The sequence below is a fragment of the Betta splendens genome, chromosome 17 (assembly GCF_900634795.4).
Source record: "Betta splendens chromosome 17, fBetSpl5.4, whole genome shotgun sequence".
NCBI lineage: Eukaryota > Metazoa > Chordata > Actinopteri > Anabantiformes > Osphronemidae > Betta > Betta splendens.
The window spans coordinates 12,662,262-12,679,558 of record NC_040897.2 but is presented as its reverse complement, the minus strand read 5'-3'; the positions used below and the strand labels follow the sequence as shown (position 1 = coordinate 12,679,558).

General features: G+C 41.7%; 1 protein-coding gene across 2 annotated transcripts; it reads left to right on the top strand.

Annotated features, from left to right (window-relative positions):
• The first annotated feature begins 303 nt into the window (after positions 1–303).
• usp33 (ubiquitin specific peptidase 33) lies at positions 304–17,221 on the top strand. 2 transcript variants are annotated; one of them, XM_029131528.2, is made up of 24 exons: positions 304–473; positions 3,485–3,583; positions 3,717–3,770; positions 3,878–3,940; positions 5,770–5,916; positions 6,253–6,361; positions 8,011–8,080; positions 9,326–9,439; positions 9,553–9,631; positions 10,695–11,136; positions 11,276–11,416; positions 11,509–11,621; positions 11,875–12,047; positions 12,149–12,219; positions 12,301–12,334; positions 12,426–12,471; positions 12,564–12,744; positions 12,888–13,014; positions 13,111–13,280; positions 14,173–14,260; positions 14,405–14,513; positions 15,086–15,188; positions 15,862–15,930; positions 16,062–17,221. In XM_029131528.2, the coding sequence occupies exons 2-24, from the start codon at positions 3,500–3,502 to the stop codon at positions 16,217–16,219; spliced, it is 2,745 nt and encodes a 914-aa protein (XP_028987361.1). In that variant the 5' UTR covers positions 304–473; positions 3,485–3,499; the 3' UTR covers positions 16,220–17,221. The 2 variants fall into 2 exon arrangements, with proteins under 2 accessions (XP_028987361.1, XP_028987360.1); XM_029131527.2 differs by having other exon boundaries at positions 11,506–11,621.
• Positions 17,222–17,297: the final 76 nt, after the last annotated feature.

Below are 17,297 nucleotides of genomic sequence, written 5' to 3'. Positions count from 1 at the left end.
TGTAATGATATACATTAAAGCAATATAACACACTTGTTGTTATGTTACTACTGTGTTTTATTCTTCTGAGAAGATTTTAGGCAAAAGGTCACTGCTGCACTGTTTGTGGGCATACCCTAAAATAAAAACTACAGCAAAACATGCAATTGCTGTAAGTGAAAGCACGTCTGTATGCTAATTAGTGTTTACAAAAGTGATAAAATAAACGGTGATAGAATAACATAACATAACGAAACATAAACACCATAAAATCAGATGTTTATAGCAGGGTAGGGAGGGGTTGTTTTATTTTGTAACAGGAAGTGGGCGGGGATTGTAGTAACGTTAGCAACCACGCTGAGCGACGGGGACGTTTCTCCCGAACGTGAAGGGTCGCTCTGTGAAATATGAGTCTAATTGCATAGGGAACCGACTCTTAGCTATTAGGTACATCTGGATTTACCCGTGGGGCGTCGTTTATTATTATTCTGCAGGTAAGGACCGTGGATAATTTCCCGAGATGCTAACTAGCTGTAGCCGACTGGTGTAACGCTAGTCACTGTGCTATCGTCATATAATACAGGAACGAACTAGCTGGCTAGCATTAGCCCGTGGCTGACTGGAGAGATGGCGAACCGCCTAACTCCTTTATTACCTATTCTACGTGACTACAACTACCCGCAGCCAGTTTTGTATGTTTTTACGAGTGAGGCGCTTCGTAGAATGACTCGTTATTGTCGACAGGTTAGGCTCCATGCTAACAGTAGAAGGGTGCTAGTCAGCCTGTGACGCTGTCAACGCCTCGCCTGCGTTTGACAGTTTAATTGAACAGTGGACAAGGCCGAAGCCACGCGTATCTGTAACTCGCTCCATCTTTATCGGACACGTACTGAACCGGTGTCCACCGGAAAGCCTGAGGAAATTAATTTGCTATTAGGTCACCCAGCTAACTTTAACTGCTAAGTAAGGTGACGTTTTAACTGTAGTGGCTAGCGGACAGTTTGCTAAAATGTGCCGTCGTGGGGCCACTTAGGCTAATGGAGTGTTTTGTAGTGTTCTTGTATCAGATGTTGGCTCGTGAGTTCATTAAGGACAACACAGAATGTGGTAGTCAGCATCGGCTTCATATGCACTGCCTGGATGGGTCAACGCCCCACCCTGACTCTAGGTTACTTCCTCTTTGTTAAGACCCGAATCTCGTGAATCGTCAGTATTATCTTGGTTGTATCCACAGCGGAAGTATCACGAGTGTGATGGTGAAAAGGGTCTTTCACGGCGGACCTGCGTAATGGTTTGAGACTCGATAGTGAATCCACGGGCTAATTAGATTTCTCTGGCGCCACTTAACAGCTAGGGGCAAATTGAGTTTGTTTATTTGACCTTTTGACAGGTGCTTCCAAAGTTCAGTGTTATTGCAGGGGTCTAGTTTGACAAATAGGCTGTTGGTTATATAAATCAGTTCGATAAGATAACTTGGATTAGTGGAAGAGACTGACAGAGATACTGTAGCAGTGTTTAGATGAGGAAACAGGCATATTGACATGCACAAGACTGGACATGAATGAGGATAAACTTTTTCCTACACTGATCCCACAATTAAACTGTTAGACAAATCTTTAAAGTACATAGATGTAACAATAATGAATCACTGATTCCTGTAGCCACTGTATAGTTGTTTGTCTAATGTCTGAAACATCAGGAATTCCTGAATGTGTCCATAACATTTAAAAGTAAAATGGTGTCATTGACTGTATTGTTGTCAAAATAAATGAAACTATCAACTGACTGAATCAAAGCATGTAATCACCTTTTACAGGTTTTTAAAAGATGATCAGTCTTATTTATTACATGTTAAAGAGAAAATTATTAACCAGTAATAACTCTGCCGGATGTTAAAGGTTTTGTCTACATTGGACTTAATGCTTTAATGTTCCTTTTACAGTTTGTGTTTTACCCAGTCTCTCACAATTTGGTTGCAGTGTTCTTGTTTTCACATGCCCACACATGAGAGGATGTGTCTTAAGCACTGACCAAACCACGTTTGTATAGTTTGTCACGAGAGAGGTGAATTGCGTTCACACTCACTTGCTTCTTTTACAATTCTTTATTATAGTTTTTTCAAATACAGGACACCTGAGAAGCAGACCCTCAGGAAACATGTCCTTTTTTATTCCCTGAGAAAGTCTTTATTTGACAAAGTGCCAGAAACTTGCTTCCTTTTGTAGAGGAGATGGAACCTCAGCCTTCTTATGACTGATAATAAAAACCACCAATGGTTTCCTGTCATCCTCACAAAGACGCCTTTGTAGGGAAGCTGCCGATCTTCTTCTTCTCATACACACTAAAAAACAGAAGTGCAGCCTCGCTCAGGCATTTGTACCAAAAGCAGATCATTAAGCTTGAAAATCGTAAATCTTTGCACTTCTCATGAATATAATCATCTAATGCACAAACACTGTCAAGTTTTGACTTGGTATTGCTGCAGTCGGTGATACACAGCTTTCCCTAAAATCTGGCAGTTCTAAACCAAAAGAGAAATGCTAGGGTCTGTTTAGCTGTGTACAGATAGCTGCTAGCTGCTAGCTAGTCCATTTATGCCTTGGATGATGTCTTTGACTACTCAGCATTTCTGCAGCTCATCTCTACCCATTGATTGGACAGTGTACTGAATTAAACTACCACCAGTAATCAGAATAAATGGAAACATCGTTGATATACCTGCATTTCTGGTGTGACTTCACTTTGGTGTGTTTATTGCCAGTGCATGAGGCTGGCTTTGTAAACTAGGCATTATATCTACATAGGTCAAATCCAGTGGTAGCTGTGGGAAGTGTGAAGGAGAAGCAGAAGCATTTGCTGTTTCTCGCTGTCCACAGGAATAAAATGATTTAAGTAGAGATGGAAATTGTTCTAAACTCGCTGTATGAGCTTTTCTAATAAACTCCATTCAGTCATTTGAGCTTTGTTTGCACAAGATTGGTTCTGACTTGCCCTACATGTAATAGACTGTGTCGCTGCCTTGTTCTGTGATGTGAACATAAAAATAATTTATAGGCTCCCTGTTAATACAATGCTGGTTCCACGTGAGGTGCTGACAGCTGTGGCGTGATGGGCTTCTTTTTGTTTTTAGTGGAAAGTAAGAGCAGTTTCTTCTATTATAGATGTTTGTAATAAAATTGTGGCGGGCACTGATCAGGTCAGATGTAATAAACAATATTTGTGACTGTTGATGGCATTGAAGACGTCCTTTCATTCAGGGTCCCAATCAAGAACCAAATAGTGACACTTTTTAAATTAGCATTAGGAATATTCAGTGTAAAAAGATTAGCATGATTCAATGTATTTTTAAATCGACACAGTAAAATATGCAGAACCTTTTCTGTCTTTTTCTGTGACTTGGATTAAAGTGGCCTCACAGTTTTGGTTTCCTTATTATTATTATTATAATAGGATATTAATTATCAAGTTGAACAATTTGAATGCTGATTTTTGTTCCTTCTCCCAGAGTTGTTGGTGAGCGATGCCGCCCATGTCCAGCTGTGACTGCCCCCACCTGGACTGTGTGGGGGAGATCACCAAGGAGGAACTTATTCAGAAATCTCATGTGAGACCTCCACCGTTCCACTCATAATGTCGCATTCTTTGAGACATTTAAAACGTTCATTTCGTTCAAAACCAACGTTTGTGTTTGTTGTGTTCCTTCCTGTCTGACTAACCTGTTGTCTTGATATTTTTAGGGCCAGTGCCAAGATTGTAAAGTTGGAGGACCAAACTTGTGGGCATGTTTGGAGGTAGGACAATATGCGCCTGAAAATGAAAATGAACAGTTGGTGGGATACCATGAAATGCCACTTGTCAGCACTGACCTGCTCTTGTAACCCTGCTTGTATTTCTCTAGAATGGCTGTGCATATGTAGGATGTGGCGAATCTCACGCTGACCACAGCACTGTTCACTCACAGGTGAGAGGTTTTGGACCTAAGTATGAAACTGAGAGAGACAAGGAATCTGATAAAAGCTATAATTATGCTGACTGTCATGTTGAGTTGGATGAAAAGCATAAACCAACAAGGAGTGGCCTTATCAGACATCACGTAAAGAGGCACAGGTGGAAGTCTAGAAAGACCTGCGTTAAAACTGCCCCGGGTCTCGCTTTATTTTTAACATTTTCCCCTCACAGTCTTAAAGCTTGCACGTGCACACACACTTTGTTATAAAGCGTCATGCAACAGTCCTGTAGCTACATCTCCACAGTTTTTATCTGGATCATCTATTATTAATCACCACTGCTCTAGAAAGTGGGGGAGATCCACACGTACTGTCAGCTGCATGGTTACAGTACGCGTCTCTCCTGTCTGCTCGAAGGCTTAACTCAGACTCGCGTTCAGATTGTTGACTAAGGCTTTTCCTCCAGCACGCTAGGGCCAAATGGGGTTAGAGGAGGAGGATAAAAGCAAACATGTAATTTGCTCTGCCTAATGGTATCTGCATAGCTGCTCAAACCATTGTCCAGAAGGAAAGAGCCTGTTAAAGTGGCGCTCTTAACTCGGATAGGGGAAAGGAATCGGATACAGACTAGGCTGGCAATGTAATATTAGCAAAACGTTTTCAAATGATATCACAGACAAATTTGATATACATGTTTTTCTGGGCCTTTTGTCTGTAGCTGCAGCTCAACAGTGCTTTGTGCTTTTTCAGCACAAGCCATCTTGTCTTATACAAATGAAGTTGTATTTAATTAGCGCTTTGGAATTAGTTTGTTTTTTAATAGTATTTACTCTACAAAGTGGGTGACTGTTGAACTGGATGCAGTTAGGATCCTGCTAATCAAACTTAAGTAAACAATGACGTCTATCTAGCACCTACTAAGAGTCACAGTAGAATCATCAGAGTCTCGTAGTGGATTTGTGCAACTTGTTTTGAGTAGAATGGAATAGAAGAATAGTTGTTGTGGTTTTTTATTTTGACCATAATAACTTGCTTGGCAGGTTCTACTGCATTGTTTCATTTTCTCAAAAAGGATTTTGTGTGGGAGTTTGTGCAAAGACAGCAGTTCAGTTTACTTCAAATGATTATGCATAATTATTTATCATTTTATCAAGCTTTTGTAAAAAAGCTACAAATCGGTAGGTTGTCCCATAAAACATGATGTGGGTTGATAAAGCAGCTTCTAAGGCCTATAAATGCAGCTTGTCTTTAATGTCTTACCTGGTATAAATAAATGAAAGGGGGAGTTTTCAGGATCACACTCTGGTGTGCCCGCTCTGCCAGCCCAGCCCCGCTCCACTCTGCCCTGCTGCGTGAAGGCTAATGCAGCGCTAATGAATAATGCAGAGTCTGCTGGCCGGGTGCCGCTCACGTTCAGTCTCCTGTCGACCTGCCAGGCTGCCGGTGTTTGTCAGAGCAGCAGTAGGTCAGCAGAACAGCAGTGCTGCCTCAGTCTCCACCTGGAACCTGAGACTCTTAGCCCTGGAATCGTGTCTGAAGTTTGTGTGATGTTGTAATGTAGTCAGAATCTACACATGTTCCACTAAACCAAGAACTCTGTAGATTTTCAGTTGATTCCTAATTGTGGTGATGTTTCATGATGATTTAATACTTTAGTTAAATTATGTAATAATCAGGGTTCTATTATTCTTAATGTACATATTGCTTGAGGAAAGAACGGCTCCCTATCATAGCAAAGCGCAGCTCCATGTTTTTCTCTAAATATTAACACTATCTTTTTATTTTAATTTATGTAAACAGTCACGTGTTCACCAAATGTTTGCTTTAACTACTTCCTATGCAGGAGACGCGGCACAACCTGACAGTGAACCTGACCACACTTCGAGTGTGGTGCTACGCCTGTGGCAAGGAGGTTTTCCTGGAGCGCAAACTGGTTCCTCAGTCGCCCACCACCAGCAAAGCCCTCCCCTCCCCACAGAAGGCTGACCAGGTAGGAGCTGGACGTCCTGCTGTGTGTCATCATGGTTTAATACGTGGAATTATCTCCACAGCCTACAACAGAGTAAATAAACAAACTGCCTCCGTGATGAAAAACTGCAAAATGCACTTTAGGAGAAATTATATAATTAATAAACATTTTGCTAATTGCTCCTTTTATTTGAAAGTACTTGTTTGTGGCATACAATCACTTAGTTACTCTCTAATTATACTGACTCATGTGAAAGTGTCTAGTCTAGTTCCAGTCTGAACTGTCAGTCAGACTGAATGGTTGTTCATTTACCAGATAGGAGTTTTACAATGAGTCTGTATGCTGTTATTGTTCCAGGATAACAGCAGGGCCCCTGGGAGCCCGACCTCTCTGAGAGTGCCCCTTAATGGAGGCTATGAAGACCAGGACATGGAAACAGAGGAAGAAGATGACCTACGTGCAAGGGGTTCGTTTATTCAGATGAAGTTCTCATCCTGACGTGCATTTGTAGACTTTATGTTTTGTTTTTGTTTTGGGTCAGTCAGCATATGTTACAAGCATCCTGAAAAAGCAGCCAGAAAACATAACCCTTGGTTATTTAATACAGGCAATCAATGCAGCATCAAGCACATTGTTACATCAGCTATAAAATTAACAGATATATTGAGAAATGTCTGCATTCTGCCAGTGAAGCCTGCCGAAGTGTAGTTCTGCAAAACATTCTAATCTCCAGTTACAGTTCTGCTGCGGTAGGCTCATTGTTCGTTCCTGAGTTATCATTTTAATAATTAAAATCATATACATGAAGTCAGTGAGGAGAATAAAATGTAATTAACTTTTATCACGTCTTAAACCAAGTTTGACAAAATTAAAATATGAACGCCTCAAACACAGGAGCCTGTTAATCAGTGGCTGAATTAATTCAGCGCGAGGTTATGATTTGAATTAATAGGAGCAGTGAATGGATGCGTTGTGATGGGAGGCTTTTAAGACCCGACACTAGGTTCTCTGGCTGACGAACACAAGGTGATATGTTGCCTCACTCCACGTCACGTGTTGTAACACAACACAAAGACGACAGCTATCATCCAAAACCTGCTAAAGACAAACCGATGAGGCTGAAACAGTTCCGTCAAATGCAGCTCCGGCTGCATTCATGCACTCGTGGACCACAGGCTACTTCAGTCCCATTGGAAATTGTGTGCACTCAGTGCTGTGAAGGACACACATGCTCCCTCAACAGCATATGTCAGGTTAAACCTCATATGGTGAAGCTCAGGCTTTGGCACCAGTCCACACCCTGGTTATTTTTGTCACAAATGCTAATTATATGGATTCAGGAGGAGTGATTAGACGTTATAGGACTAATGTTTACTGCAGAATAGGCTGCTCAGAAACCAGAGGAAGATGAAAATCAGAGGTTTTGAGTCTAACAGGTGCAGCTTCTACAGTAGGCGAGTGAGAGTTGAGGTGGTGTGAGAGGGCGGGTGAGGTGAAAGGGACACGTGCGTGCTGCGTCCCAGTGTTTGGTTATTGTAGTGTGGTTGATTGGCCTCACTCCACCTGAGCACGGTGACGACATTGAGGCACAGCTTGCGGAGGCGGTTAAGGTATTTAAGTCTGATTGCAGAGTCTTAATTGTGTCAAATTTGAACCTAGACATGAATCGCGGTATTTTTAGATCCAGTTTTACAGTAGAACGCGGATGCACCTGCTGTTCTCATTGTTGCTAATTGAGAATCATAGTTAGAGAAGCAAATACCAGAGGAAACATTATGTACCACATTTACATCAGAAACCGAGCCCAAGAACGTCTTTATGGAAATCTGTGATACAAATGTAGTTGTATCCTGTGGGCAAGAATTTAGATATTTAATAGTATTACAACAAGACAGACAACAAAATCTACTGCATAGGATGAACAGGTTGTCTCTGTCACATGTAACACGTATGGCCATACGCTGGCCAGAAGACTCATGTTACATTATGTGTAAACCTCTAATTTGGGAATTGACTGCATCTCCTGAACTGAGTGAATGCTCCTGGCTGCCTTCACAGTTTACCAGTGTTTGGGTGGCTTGTTTTAATTTCCCCGGTGCCTTCTGTGTCCCCTAGGCCTGACAGGGCTGAAGAACATTGGCAACACCTGCTACATGAACGCTGCCCTCCAGGCTCTGTCTAACTGGTAAGACCTTGCCCCCTGTTAAGAGCCTTCTGTCCCAGCTACGTGCCTATCCTGCATCGTTTCTGTGACCCTGTGTGTGTGTGTGTGGTGGTGGGGGGTTACTTTCCTTTCACTATTTAAACTTTAAAAGTGCCTTTTTTTCCAGTAGCTGTTTTGCTGTTGCATTCACTGCCTGCTGCTTGTTGACTGTGAGAAACAACTGTGGTTTTGCTCATTGGGGAGAGTGACGTCTGAGTGAAAATTGCTGCAGTGCACCATTTGAGACGGAGGAACTGGCCTTTTGTAGATCCCTGTAGGCTCTTGTGTTACAAATGAACTCCTTCCCAATCTAACTACTCCTTCTTCTGCTCAGTTGTCTTTCCGTCACTACTATATCTTATTGTGTTTCCACCTTTAGTTTTTATGTCCCATTTTATTGTTCATTGGAGCGTCAGTACTTCTGAATAATTCTCTATGATTGCAACAGTGATATGATTGTTGTTTTGGCCACTTTAATTAGGACTATGCAGCAGAGCCTTGGGCTGTGTTTAACTGACTGACTCATTACTCATACGTTTTTTACTCTGGGGCTGGTGAAATTATAAATTAAAGTGATGGTGCCTAGTTTAGATACAAGTCAAAATGGGGGAAAATGTGGGTCAAAATTTGCAATCTAAATCACATTCCAAAAATAGGAGGACGTGACTTACCCAGCTGCAGAACGGAGGACCACCCTCTCTGAAACTTTCCTTTGATGCCTGTTTTTGCAAGCGCTGTTCCTTTCAGTTTCTGTCGGGTCATTATTCAGTTGGAAAGGGTTTTACTCTTCCCAGGGGACAGGAACAGGATATGTCTTATTCATCCTGGAGTTTCGTTTCTTGCAAATTTCTGTCCACTCTCTATCCATCAAACAAGCTCCCTTCAGCTGTTTCACTTTTCAGCTATTTTCAGTGTCCTTGGTTCTTGCATGAGACAATAACACTGAAAATGTGAATGCATTTTAATGAACTAAATCAAGTACGAGCAGAATTGAATACAAATCTCTTTCTCCTGATAGCCGTTCATCTATGTAGCTTTGTAGAACATGACATCAATAACATAATAGCATTCTGTAGAGTTTCATGCAGGATTATAAAATATGACTATTGCATTACAAGCTTTTTGATAACGGTTGTTAAAGAGTAACTCATCTGTCACTGGGCAGATATTCATTAAAAGCATGTTTGGTGTCCACATGAGATGCATTTATTTGTCTTTCCACTGCAGCCCACCCTTGACGCAGTTCTTTCTTGAATGTGATGGCCTGGTGAGGACTGACAAAAAGCCTGCACTCTGCCAAAGCTACCAGAAACTAGTGTCAGACCTGTGGCACAAGAACAGGTAGGTAGTTCCCACTATGGATGTATGTACGACTCTAAAGCGTCGGAGCTCTGTTTATAGTGTGTGTTACGTATTACAGTACTGGTAAACAGGCTGTGTGTCCTACATTGCAGACCCTCCTATGTGGTCCCAATCAACCTGTTTCAGGGGATCAAAGCCATAAACCCTATGTTTAGAGGATATTCACAGCAGGTGAGTCACCCTCAATAAATAAGTGTGTGTGTGTGTGTGTGTGTGTGTGTGTGTGTGTGTGTGTGTGTGTGTGTGTGTGTGTGTGTGTGTGTGTGTGTGTGTGTGTGTGTGTGTGTGTGTGTGTGTGTGTGTGTGTGTGTGTGAGAGCTAGTTATTAAATAAATTAAACCTCTGGAGATCGTTACAAACCTTTACCACTGTTGTAATAATATGTTAATAAACAAGCTGTAGTTTACAAATGTTAATTTGTATTAATTAACACTCTACTGTTTGTACTGATACTTTGCTGTGTGTTGCTAATTGACTTTTGTTTGTTTCTTTTAATAGCTTACAGTAATGTAACGGGTTGAGCTTACACTGAAGTTCTTGTCTTTAAGACCTTGCCTCAGGGGATAAATATGTGCTGATGTGGGTTTTCATGAGTGTGAAGCCACTCCTATATAGTCTGTCTCTATAAAGCCTGCCTCGGATGAAGCCATTCTCTTCTCTTTTTCACTCCACTTCAGTGCTCATTCTTTTACACAAATGAAATTAGCTCCAGCTCACATCACGCACAGCTACAGATTTCCATCCACACAAATGCTCCTATTAAGTCTGAAGGAATTTGGTTTTATATGTTCCCATTGCAAGCGTTAGTTCAGGAGATTTCACTGAATAATATTCATTTGTCACACTGTGAGGGGCTGCATAGCCTTGGACTTAGCGTTGTATGAATGAAGTTGACTTCATTGTATTTACATGCATCTGACTTTAATGAGATATTGGCTGTGTTAAGATAAATTGATTACATTTTTGAAAGGATTTGATTTCAGATTTTGGCAGAATTGGTATAAACAAGAAGACTAAGTGGCTGTTGCTTAAATTCTAGGAAGAATTGGCTGTTGAAAGCTTGACTCTGCATGTCAAACTTGATTATATTCATGGAGAATTATTGCTGTGTTATTTGATTTTTAAATTTCATTCACTGAGAGGAAATGAGCTCTTCTTTCACTATTATGACCAAAACAACAGCAAAAAGCTATCATGGAATTTTATGGAACGTAAACCTTTTTGTGATTTACAGGACTCGCAGGAGTTTCTGCGCTGCTTGATGGATCAACTTCATGAGGAGCTAAAGGAGACAGTACTTGAACCCTGTGACCAGTCCAACAGCATCCCGGTGGATGACATCCCCATGGAAGACAACCACAGCCAGTCAGACAATGACTTCCAGTCATGTGAGTCGTGTGGAAGCAGCGAGCGGGCTGATAACGAGGTGCAGGGTGGGAATGTGCTCACAGACAACACCAATGAGGCCGAGATGCTGATTCCTGAGCAAGATGAGATTCAGTCCAACAGGGAGTGGCAGAAGGAAAAGAACATGATTAATGACCTTTACCGCTCTGGTGTTGGTGTTACGGGTGGAAACTGTGGTGCAGACATGGACAAAGATGTTGACACCACCACTGAGGGCACCCCCATTATCAGCAGCCAGGGAGCCATCAAGGTGCAGAGCAGAACGTCAGGTACAAAGAAGCAACATGCTGGCTCACACCTCATGTCATATTCATGACTTCATCCTTTCAATAAATTGTGTTCCTGCTTTTGTTCAGAATTGAACTTTGTGAATTATAAATTTGTAATATTTGCACTGCTCTTGTCTAGACTCCTTCCCAGGCATCCACATGTCCAACATCACAAGGCCACATAGTCCAGTCCCTGTGGAGGGACACATTCCCAAGATGTCCAGCAGCCCACCCAAAGCTGCCAGCGGCTGGCCCAGCCTAAACCCTGCACACAAGAAAGGTAGCACTGGAGAATCAGAACATCCTATCTGGACTGAAGTCTAAAAAAATGCTGCTTGATCTCTAGAACATTTCTCTGCCTCCCCACAGCAGTGACCACATTTTCCCCACCAAAGAACAAGCGTCAGAAGAAATACCGCAGCATCATCTCAGATGTGTTTGATGGGACCATTGTCAGCTCAGTTCAGTGCCTCACCTGTGATCGGGTTAGTTCTGTAAATACAGTACTACCATCACAGTAATCAATGAGTTGTCTCAGTGTCTTAAATATGAAAACTCAACCTTATTGCCGCCTTGTTCTAAAACTGTCCTGTCTTCCCCACTTTCCTCCCATCCTGTATATTGAATTACATTTCGCTTGCATGTAACAAACCCTTTTGCCACATAAAGAACTGGTTGAAATGTAGACCTTTATTTGAGATCTGTCCTGACAGAATATTTACTTTGTGCTTGTCTCAGGTGTCTGTGACCCTGGAGAACTTCCAGGATATCTCATTGCCCATCCCAGGTAAAGAGGATCTGGCCAAGCTCCACTCCTCCACCCACCAAACCTCGCTGGTAAAAGCAGGCTCCTGTGGGGAGGCGTATGCGCCACAGGGCTGGATCGCCTTTGTCATGGAATATATCAAGAGGTGTGTGTGTGTGTGTGTGTATAATGTGAACACTGCACTTATTTACATGTTTACTTGACGAATTAGAAGCAGTTATTTCCTCTGCTTTCTTCTGTTTTTAGTTGGTTCTGGGGTCCAGTGGTTACGCTACAAGACTGTCTTGCAGCTTTCTTCGCCAGGGATGAATTAAAGGGTACGAGGGAGCTCGTGGAACTGTTTCACTAGCATAACCAGTAATATTGATGCCTCATTGACTGTGTTTGTTGTTTTCCAGGAGACAACATGTATAGCTGTGAGAAATGCAAGAAGTGAGTGCTCATGCTAATGTGCTAATATTTTAACAACTAATTTCATACAGTAATAACATAGTTAAATAATTTTTGTCCTTTTTTTCCTTAGATTACGAAACGGAGTCAAATTTTGCAAAATGCAAAGTTTGCCAGAGGTATAATGACATGTCTAGTAATTCTAGCATAATTTGTGTGTTTTCATAAACCAAAGCTAGAATAAAACTGTTTGTATGCTTCTCTGCTCCAGATCCTGTGCATCCACCTAAAGCGCTTTAGGCATGAACTGATGTTCTCCACCAAGATAAGCACCCACGTCTCCTTCCCCCTCGAAGGCCTGGACCTGCAGCCTTTTCTGGCAAAAGACAGCTCCGCCCAGACCACCAACTACGACCTGCTGTCAGTCATCTGTCACCACGGCACTGCCAGCAGTGAGTGGGCCCAGGCTCTCCCCTTTCCTGCATCTGCCATCAGTTGGCACACAGACGTGTCCTGCATTCATTTGGCTTTCGTTTCACATGTTCTTGTTAGGTTTACGCATGCTGCTCTAACACATTCTCCCTTCTGATCACAGGTGGCCACTACATTGCCTACTGCAGGAACGACGTGAACAGCCTGTGGTATGAATTCGATGACCAAAGTGTGACTGAGGTGTCTGAATCTTGTGTCCAGAATGCTGAAGCTTATGTGCTCTTCTATAAGTAAGCCATCATGCTGCTTTGTTTCATAACTTAACATCTTACTTCTGATTACTCAGTAGCAAGTAGTGACTAATCTTTGGTCCGTTCCTGTGTCAGAAAGAGCAACGAAGATGCAGTGAAAGAACGTAGGCGGGTGTCAGGTTTATTCAGCATAATGGAGCCCAGCCTTCTGCAGTTCTACGTCTCTCGCCAGTGGCTTAACAAGTTCAAGACCTTTGCTGAGCCAGGGCCCATTTCCAATGATGACTTCCTGTGTTCACATGGAGGTACATATGCCCGCGTAATGTTTTACTGAATGCACACAGAGGTAAAATTGTCTCTGAGCATGGATTCGTTCGCGTGCCCTGTTTCCAACAGTTTAAAAAAAAAAGAAAGCGCCGTGCCCTCTCTTAACATAGCTTCTGCTTTCATCTTGGCTGGGATATCTGACTTTGACTCCAGAGTATTTCCTTCTCAAGACATCAGACTTCAAAAGGGGGGTTTATTTTTCTTTGTGCAGATGATCCTTCTTTCTCCCTTTTAGTAGCAAAGAGAGGAGGATTCTCAAAGGGTTCATGCCAGTCAAGCTCTTTCTCTGAGTGCCTGGAAATTGTGAAATTGAAAATAAAGTAGCAAATAACGTACATTTCTGATAACGTAGCTATAGTACAGTGGCAGCGGAGGATGTGTTTTATGGTGCAAATAAGCATTTGCAGCTTGTTTTCTCCTCCTTTGCTGCCACCAGCACTTGTAAGTACAGATATTGTGACATATATACTTTATGTCATGCAGTAAAACTCCAAGCTGAATAAGTGGGTTATTGTTCCATCCCGTGGAATGCTCCCTGTAGAACCATTGTAGATATTAAAGATTTTTGCTGATGGAGTAATGCTTTTCGAGACCACTAAACTGAGGTGCTGATAAGAGGGTTACTGTTCTGTCTCACATTGTTAAAATACCACAAATAATTTTCACACACAAAAATACCATTTTGTAGAAAATGGGGAAAATATTTTATTTCAAAAATATCTCATGGTTCTGTTTCCTGCTTACTCAGCAGTACGGTTAACAGTAGTGTGACAAATGTGTGTTCTAAAATGTCCCTACACACACACACACACACACACACTCACCTTTCAAATGTTAAGTTGTGATAAACGTTTTAATATGTCACCTTAGGTGTCCAACCCAACAAAGCAGCATTCATTGACCTAGCCGACCTAGTGGTGATGCTGCCACAGAACGTGTGGGATCATCTTTACAGCAGGTACATGCAGCTGAATTACAGGTTTACCGGTGATGTGAAGCATTTTCAGACTCTCGGTTCCTATTCTTTCCACAGATGTGCTGTAATTTTCTTCTTCTAGTGGTAATTTTATCTGTGCATGTTAATGCCAACTGTTCCCTGCAGGTACGGAGGGGGACCAGCTGTCAACCACCTGTATGTTTGCCATACATGCCAGATTGAGATAGAAAAGCTAGAGAAACGGCGCAAATCAGAGCTGGACATGTTTGTTCGGGTAAGCCCTTCTCACCCAATGTGCACCAGCAAAGCTGTGAGCATGTGATGACAGAGCTTTAGCCAGATTTAACGGAAATTCATGTGAGTGTTAATGCATTGTGTGTCAGTCAGCCTGTGTGCTCGCTGGTGTGTATAGGCCTATTCTTCAGTCTGTATAACCAGTTGATAGGCTTCATGTGCTTATGCTCCTCACCCAGGAGATGAGAGGTGTGAGTCTGATGAAAGCCTTATCATTAATGCATTGGGACAGATGCAGCTGTTATTGCCTGCTCAGTCTGCCCACTCACACAATGGCTGCTCAGAGAGACAGAGAAAGAGCTTCAGTAAGCGAAAACTAAACAGGGACTGTGTTATTTCCAAAAAAGATGAAACTGGTGCAGTGTAGTGTTAAAATTGCCTTCTAATTGAAATAAACTACCAGAGAGAATTGATTAGATTTTCCATCTTCTCTCCTCTCAATCCTTTCTTACTCACTTAATTTTTTGTCCCCCTTCCCCCGTCTCTCCTCCCCATCCCTCTTGTCTCTACCGCTCCTCCCCCATTTCCTCTCTCCCTCTCCTCCCTCTGAAGTTGAACAAGGCGTTCCAGGAGGAGGAGTCTCCAGTGGTCATATACTGCATCAGCATGCAGTGGTTCCGAGAGTGGGAGGGCTTTGTCAAAGGAAAAGACAATGGTAATTGGTCATAAGTCTTGTCTTTCCATCGCAGCCCTGTTGAAATCTCTGAGGGTTTTCCAACTGACGGTTTGTCTTATATCTAGTAACTGTTCACGTGTCACAATAAATTGATGGGATTTTGCCTAATGTAAATTTCCCTTATCTAAAACAAATTTATTATAATTCCAAAATGCTTGTGTAGGAAAATATTTCATGTATGTTGTTTCTTATAGGACATCCCCTTGTTACCAGGCCACTCATGTTCAAACGAAACTGTGAAGTCCTGTTTCTTCATGTGTTTTATCTTCAGAGTGTTTGCTTTAGTCCCCAGAGTCAGGTTTTCCTCCTGCTACAGTGAAATGAGGAGTCAGAATGCGTTTCATTTTTATTCTAGCGCAGTGTGTTTTTCCCTTTCTGTGCTTTGTATTGTCATATCTATTTATATTCTATTTATATCAGCTAAAATCTGGCACGTCTGCAAACAGTTTTGTTTCCTTTGACTTCTGCACCGCTAATATTTGTTTTGTCACTGTAGAAAATTGGGTGCAGGCATTGCTTTAATAATGTGACAAAAAAATTGGAGAGTTTAACATTGATGCTATTTGAATCTATAAAAATTGTGTAAGAAATTGTAATTTATACCAAACTGTATAAATGTATGCAAACTGATTTCATTTTCTTCATCATTAAGATCCACCTGGACCCATTGATAATTCCAAGATTGCAGTTAACAAAAATGGCCATTTAACACTGAAACAAGGTACAAACCCTTATTGTTTCACGTTTTATATCCTGCTTTTAAAACTTTAGCATGTATGTCAGAGTCTCTTTTAAAAGTTTACTATATTTATTGTTCATTGGTATTTCTTTGTCTGTGCGCCGACCCGGCAGGAGCAGACTCGGGGCAGATCTCTGAAGAAACGTGGAACTTCCTCCACTCCATCTATGGCGGCGGTCCACTGGTGACGGTCCGGCAAAACATCAGCCACCAGGAAGCAGAATCATCACAGTCTGAGGAAAAGATCGAGGTGGAGACGCGCTCTGTTTAATCCAGCACTTACTAGTAAACAGTGGGAAACGTGTAAGAATTGACAAAAGCCTTTTATTTTGCACTTGACTTTCATTTTAAAAGCATTAAAGCAAAGGACCTCATCTTCACTGCTACACGACAGCCTTTGACGGCTGACAGAGGGAATTAACATGTCTGACAAGGTTTGTCATGTTGTACAAATCTGTATAAAGAGCAGTTAAATTTCTATTAGCACTGTAGTATTCCTGTGTAAACTTGTTATCAGAACCAAGCATTTAAATTATGTGCAGCTAACAATTTCACTGAATGCCATATTTTTTTTTGTCTTGACCAAATAAGCACATATTGCTTGTCCATTTGTCCTGTGTTGCTGATACTGATATGTAAATCACAATACTATTTTGCTGTAGATATATGACTCATTTTTCTTGTTGTATGAAAATATTTTCCAGTGATAAGAAGGAGAGCAAAATGTGACACATGAAGGGACTGACTAGCCTCAGGATTGAATTTTGTGTTTGCACTGTTCTGTAGACGTACAACTTGGCATGTTGACACTGATGTCTGGCTTGTATGTGAATGTACTAGTCCTGACAGCATATTGGTCAAGATTCAGCACTTGGTTATTAATCAGAGAAGGGAGTCTTTTAATATGTCTATAGACGTTTTGTAGGAACTACATGAAAGGTGTGATAGGAATGCATGCTTTAACACAACAGTCCCAGTTAAACATCACACGTAACTGCATGTAAATGCAACGCTGCCCATTAAATGTGCACGCAAATCACAATCTGGATCTACGGTCACTAAATTGTACAGCAACAGAAAGTATATTGCAGTATGTAATCAGCTAATTAATTAGATGCATTATTTTTGTGTATGGGCATGATGTTAACGTGTTGGCTCATAGGGATAATCAGAATGCTGTACTGTAAGTTTGTGCTTATGGATGTCACTTGAGTAAGAGCTGCCCTGATTTCTGCTGGCTGACACTATTAAAACCTGATGAAAACATGTTGAACACGGTGGTCATCTTGATTTTGTCACCTTTTAGCCGGAGGGCTTAAGATACTGTCAAATAAAGGGTAAACTGGTAA